A 5,931-nucleotide genomic window follows, 5' to 3' on the forward strand; every position below is an offset into this window, starting at 1 on the left:
GATTACCCATATTGCTAATAAACAGCGTCCCACCGCTTACGACCAGCCATTGTGGTTATAAATACATGCACATCATTTAGCCTGTACGTATCACTTACCAGCTCATATGAATTATGATTAGTGATTCGTTATACGTATTTACGTCTTTTAAGTTTTAACATTGTTATTAATTGTTCTGTGTGCCTGTACGTGATCGTGAATCGCCTGAATTCTTACTTGGTGATTTTTTATACTTTCGTCGTTCAATTATAATATTATGACTAATAATAGCAATAATAAAAAGTAAGTGAATGCTTAGAATCGTTTTACTAAAGAAATAAGTTATCGTTTCTTTAAAATTCAATACACCCATTAACATTATCTTGTCCAAGGACCGGAGGGACAAGGAATGAACATCCACCACCATCATCTCACTTACCAGCTTTTTATTATTTATCCTGTACTATTTCAGATTACTTGGGTTGTTGGAATTTTTCCAGAATCTAAACAATATAGTGTAATCCCATCCAATTGGCTCATTGAAAATATGTACAGCAATTCAGGTCCAAATTTTTGCAAATGGCCTCCGTTTGCAGTTACAAGTACTCATTTGAAAGAAGGACAAAATCCATCTCCAAATTGGGAAACACATAGAATCAACATTTTAAACGGAAGTAAAGTTTATGGTAAGGATGTAATTATTCCTTATTAGTATATATCTATATATCCTATATACTGTATATCCTTAAATTTTATCCAGAGTTTTATAAATTTAAAATTAATAATATTGAACACAAAAATAAAGAATATGTTTTAAAAAAGTAACAATATAATATATAATATTATTCAATATGTATTTATAATATTATAAATATTGAATAAAAAAAATATGTTATAGGTAGGATAATACCAGATAGTAGATACCTATAAAAAATTATGCCTTGAGTATTTAAAAAATGTTAAATGAAATATAACAATAGTATATATACTAATTTTAATTATTTGTTATTACCAGGTTACCTGTAATTTTTATTTTGAATTATTTAAATATATCTAATTTGTACCTAATGTATACCTTTATCGTAAATTTTTAAAATATATATTTATAATTCAATTGCATTAAAATAAGTAGGTAAATAAATAACTAGGTACTTACTTCATTGTTTTATTAAGTTGAATAGGTAGTATAAAGTAAGTATACATCTTCATATACATTTTATTCCTATATTTGTATTATATTATTTTACCTCAACAATTTATTTGAATATTTACAAAGGTAATAACATATAAAATAAGTATCAATTGACCATATTTCAAGAAAATTAAATTAATTTACCAATATACACCTATGGGTAGTACTTGACTTCTCATTATTTTATTATTAACAAGATAAACAATAATAAATATTATTTAAAATTTGATTCCCAATACATTTTTTATAAATAAAATCATACTTAACAAATTAATTACTGTTTACCATTATTATATTACTTTTAGTCAAGTTCAACAAAGCATGGCACATGAAAGTTAAAGTTAAATACTCATCTACAGAAACTGATGACGATTATGGGAAAGCAAAGAAAAAACAAACTTGAATGTTTCTTCTGATAGTGAGGATTCAGGTAATGATTTTCATATTATCTAATAATATTGAATTTGATTTGACTAGTTATGATAATCTTTATTGTTTTTTGTTTTTATTCAACTAAATAGATCATGGATTTACTGTAATGTCTAACAGTAAAACTTCTACTAGTATGTCTAATGTTTACAAGTTTTCTGATGTAAAATTTGATGATCAGTGTCTTCAATATATGAAACCAACTTCATCTAGACAAATTATGCCTACTGAGTCTTTGTCTGCTTCTACTTCTCTGACTGAAAACCAATGTTATACAAATTTAACTCCATCCACATCAACAAATAATGCACAAAGGCAATCTGTAAAACCAGAAATGATTTACTCTGAAGAACAAATATCATCTGAACACTCTGTAGAACATTCTGTACATGTAAGTAATCATAATATATATGTGTGTGTGTGTGTGTGTCTACTGTAAAAATAACATTAAATATGTATTTTATATTATAGTAAGACTGATGTTTAATAATTTATTGTAGGCTAAAAAACTTTGTTGAACACGGTAGTTCAAGCTTTCAGATTGTAGATGTACTAAATAGGTTGAATAGAGAAATGGTAGCTAACAGTTTTATGTTGAAGTGTTTATTGGCTAAAGTTGATACTATTGAAACATATATCAAACATCAAGAAATTAATTCCACAGGTACACATACCAGAACTTTCCTAGAACCAGAATTTTTTTCTCAATTTCCTATCAAAAACACTGAGGAATTCTCATCATTAGAAAATCGTATTAGAAATGAGTCTGGATATATTCTCAAATTGGTACATAATATACTACTTTATAAAAAAAAAAATTGAATTATTTAATTGTCTTTTGGGTATAATACATACAATATATTTTCAGGAGAGTTATATTAAATCAATAGGAGGAAAAGACCATAAAAATAATATAAATAGAATATTAGCAAAACTGTTTTCAAACCAATTTGCTATTCAATGTTCTTGGACAGGCCGAGGAAAAAATATTAATATTAAATTAGGAGAGTCTGCTACAATTAATGCAATGAAAAGTAATAATGATTTAAAATTATTTTAATTCAAATATATTTATAATTATTATTTTTTGTAGACAGTTTGAAAGACAATTTTTCCAATGTTTTTACTGAGTCAGTCTTTGAAAAAGTAGTTGCTGATTGGTTGTGTTACGTGGTACCCAATAAAAACAGGTACCTATCGTAATGATGTTGTTGAATCAGGGTAAATTTGATTAAATAATTATTTCAAACACTTGTAAACACTTTAATAAATACAATTACAGAAACAGACATAGATACAAAAATATAAATTATAAATTTGCGCGCTAACAATATCAAAGACGAAACTCAGAAGGGCTTGGTCTGATAGCTAGACACGTCTGCCGTTGGTGTTGAAACGGAGCCTTTATATACTCTGTTGATTCTGTTTTAATTGTGTTGTTTTCGACACGTGGCTGTCCTTGGTCTTGGTCTTCATATCCAAGTGATGTTTCATCACGTGGTTGCCCTTGGCCTTGATTGTCTTATTCGAATGATGATGTTGTTGTGGTTGTTTGAAATTCGCGCGTGGCGCCCATTAAGGTTGTGCAAGTACGTTTTTCCTTATACGACTCAGGAATATGCGTATTATTATTTCTCAATAATATATGCATATTACAGTTGCGTAATTCCAATACTCGGTTTGGTAGAATGAAATAAGCTATTTTACCCAAATTTTTATTATATCAGTATTTATTTCAAGAATAACCAATGACTTATTTTAATTTATTTATTTATCACTTTTTCAACATTTTACTCCAATGTATATTACTATAAAATTCTACTTGTTGTATTTGTTTATTATACAGTATACTCAAATAAAAATGTGTATCTATTATAATTTGTTATTATTGAATAGTAATCATAATTTATTTTCAGCGCCAGAAAAAAAGGGTTTGGAGAAATAACAAACCGTCATTTCAAAAAATTGTTACAAAATGAAGTTAAGAAATGTAGTAATATAGTTGAAACATCTCAATCAAATAATGAAAAAAAAATTACATCTGGTATTATGAATAAACCTTTAGAAAACGTGTCATCACCTATAGAAAATAACCATGTTTGAATAATAATTTTATTTGTTTGCCAGAAAATTCTTTGAATAATTATTCAAAATGTTCTATGTTTGATAGTACTTCACATAATGTAGAAACAGATATTTGTGATAAACTGCGTACTTGGAATATACAATTTAATGTAAATCACAATTGTTTAAATTCATTATTAGAAGTGTTAAGAAGTGAAGGTTTAAAAGTCCCAAAAGATGGACGCACTTTAATGAAAACTCCATCAAAACATAATATTTTACAATTAAGTAATAATGGTTCTTACATACATTTTGGCATTGACCGTATGGTTTATCCAATTTTACAAAAACATGAGAGTGATTTAATTAATGTAAAAAGTTTAAACTTGGGTATAAATGTGGATGGGTTACCTTTAGCCAAAAGCTCAAAAAGTCAATTTAGGCCTATTTTAATTTGTATTATAAATGTCAAAGTGTTATCGAAATATGTTATTCCAATTGGTATTTTTCATGGTTTAGAAAAACCATCTTCGGTAAATGAATTTTTAAATTGTTTCATCATAGATATTTTAAATATTTTACAAAAAGGTATAAATGTTAATGATCATTTATTTAATATTAAAATAGCTCATATTGTATGTGATGCACCGGCCAAGGCATTTTTATTAAATGTGAAACCACATAATGCCTATCACGGATGTAATGCATGTATTGATGAAGGTGTTTTTAATAAAACTATGACATTCTTAACAACAAATTCTCCTATGAGAACAGATGATTCATTTAGAAAAAAAATTGATGATTGCTACCATAAAGGTATAAGCCCATTGGAGAAATTACCAATCAATATGGTTGATGACATACCAGTTGATAACATGCATTGCGTTTATGTAGGTGTTACAAAACGATTGATTAAATTTTGGGTCAAAGGTAAAAAAGATATCAGATTATTAGATCAATCAAAAAAAGATGTAAATGAAAGTATTTTAAATTTAAGATCTTATGTTCCATCAGAATTTTCTAGATTGCCTAGATCTTTAGATGATATCGATCACTGGAAAGCAACAGAATTAAGAACTTTTCTTTTATATTATAGTCACATTATTTTAAAGGGTAAATTAAAAAAACCATTCTATAAACATTATTTATTTTTATTTAGTGCTATTAGACTCCTAGTAAATCCTGAAACATGTATTTTATATAATGAAAAAGCTAGGCTTTTATTGGAAAAATTTATTTCTGGGTATGCAATTTTATACGGGTCAGAATTTATAACATATAATGTGCATAATCTTATTCATTTACCATACTTTGTTATAAAACATGGGCCACTAGAATCTTTTAGTGCCTTTAGGTATGAAAATTATTTAAAAGAACTTAAAAAAAGTATGAAATGTGCTAAGTATCCTCTTCAAGAAGCAAGTAATAGAATTTTCGAAAAATATAATGAAATAAATAATAAAAAACTTAGTCAAACAAAAAATCTAATATTTCAAAAAGAAATATTTAATGAATCTGATAATTTAGATGGCACATCATATGAAAAATTAATTTTAAATGAATATTGTTCATTTAATATAAATTCTATTAATAACAAGTATATAATGTTAAAAAATAATGACCTAGCCGTAATAAAAAAAATAATAAAATTTGGTGAAAACGAGGTTAAATTTGTTGTTAAGAAATATAACAATATTTCAGAAGTGTTTAATTTATCAGATGTTAATTTATCATCAACATATTTCGGTGCTTTTATCGTTGACTTAAATTTGTTATCGATCAATCAAACTTATAATAGTTCTGTTGTTTTTTTAACTGATATTAAATGTAAATGTTTTTTTTTTTTACAATTATCTGTCTGTACAGCATCAATCACAACATTATGTCATGATGTATACCTAGAATCATAATTAATTTTTTTTATATCACAAGATGATTATTTTTTTAATAAAGTGATTACTGTCTATACTATTATTTTATCTGTCTATTTACCTATTTCATAAATATATTAAATAATAAATATTATAATACAATTACCTACTAAAAGTTAAATTTATAATTATAAAAATTGTATCACTAGTGATTTAAAATATAATGTTAATAATAATGTTTGTATATACCTGTATTATGTATTAATGTATTATTACTTAAATTAATTTTATTTTTGAAAATTATGTGAATAAATAAACTAAAATATATTATATGTTTTTATTAAGAAAAATCTATCTACACTCTACAGTGTAATTATTATATAATTCACATTATAT

At 25.6% G+C, this 5,931-nt stretch overlaps 2 protein-coding genes across 4 annotated transcripts; both read left to right on the forward strand.

Annotated features, from left to right (window-relative positions):
• The first annotated feature begins 6 nt into the window (after positions 1-6).
• LOC112683174 lies at positions 7-3,378 on the forward strand. Of its 3 annotated transcripts, XM_025554071.1 has the most exons (7): positions 7-665; positions 1,477-1,601; positions 1,693-1,991; positions 2,101-2,386; positions 2,469-2,634; positions 2,694-2,761; positions 3,259-3,378. In XM_025554071.1, coding segments are annotated over exons 3-7 (561 nt in total). In that variant the 5' UTR covers positions 7-665; positions 1,477-1,601; positions 1,693-1,989; the 3' UTR covers positions 3,298-3,378. The 3 variants fall into 3 exon arrangements, with proteins under 3 accessions (XP_025409856.1, XP_025409857.1, XP_025409858.1); XM_025554072.1 differs by lacking the exon at positions 3,259-3,378 and having other exon boundaries at positions 2,698-2,767; XM_025554073.1 differs by lacking the exons at positions 2,469-2,634; positions 2,694-2,761; positions 3,259-3,378 and having other exon boundaries at positions 2,265-2,352.
• A 381-nt stretch (positions 3,379-3,759) lies between these two features.
• On the forward strand, positions 3,760-4,645 carry LOC112683173 (the record flags this gene model as incomplete). Its single annotated transcript, XM_025554070.1, has 2 exons — positions 3,760-4,165; positions 4,292-4,645. Coding segments are annotated over exons 1-2 (760 nt in total), but the record flags the coding sequence as incomplete, so codon positions are not given.
• Between the last annotated feature and the right edge of the window lie 1,286 nt (positions 4,646-5,931).

Source organism: Sipha flava, unplaced genomic scaffold (assembly GCF_003268045.1).
Source record: "Sipha flava isolate LNK unplaced genomic scaffold, YSA_version1 22191_pilon_pilon, whole genome shotgun sequence".
NCBI classification, from domain to species: Eukaryota; Metazoa; Arthropoda; class Insecta; order Hemiptera; family Aphididae; genus Sipha; species Sipha flava.

Bases quoted from the DNA above. Each gene is read 5' to 3' on its own strand.
- LOC112683174 (XM_025554071.1), top strand. The intron at 2,387-2,468 runs GTACATAATATA...ATATATTTTCAG, and splicing joins CTGGATATATTCTCAAATTG to GAGAGTTATATTAAATCAAT. The intron at 2,762-3,258 runs TTGTGTTACGTG...TGCATATTACAG, and splicing joins AAAAAGTAGTTGCTGATTGG to TTGCGTAATTCCAATACTCG.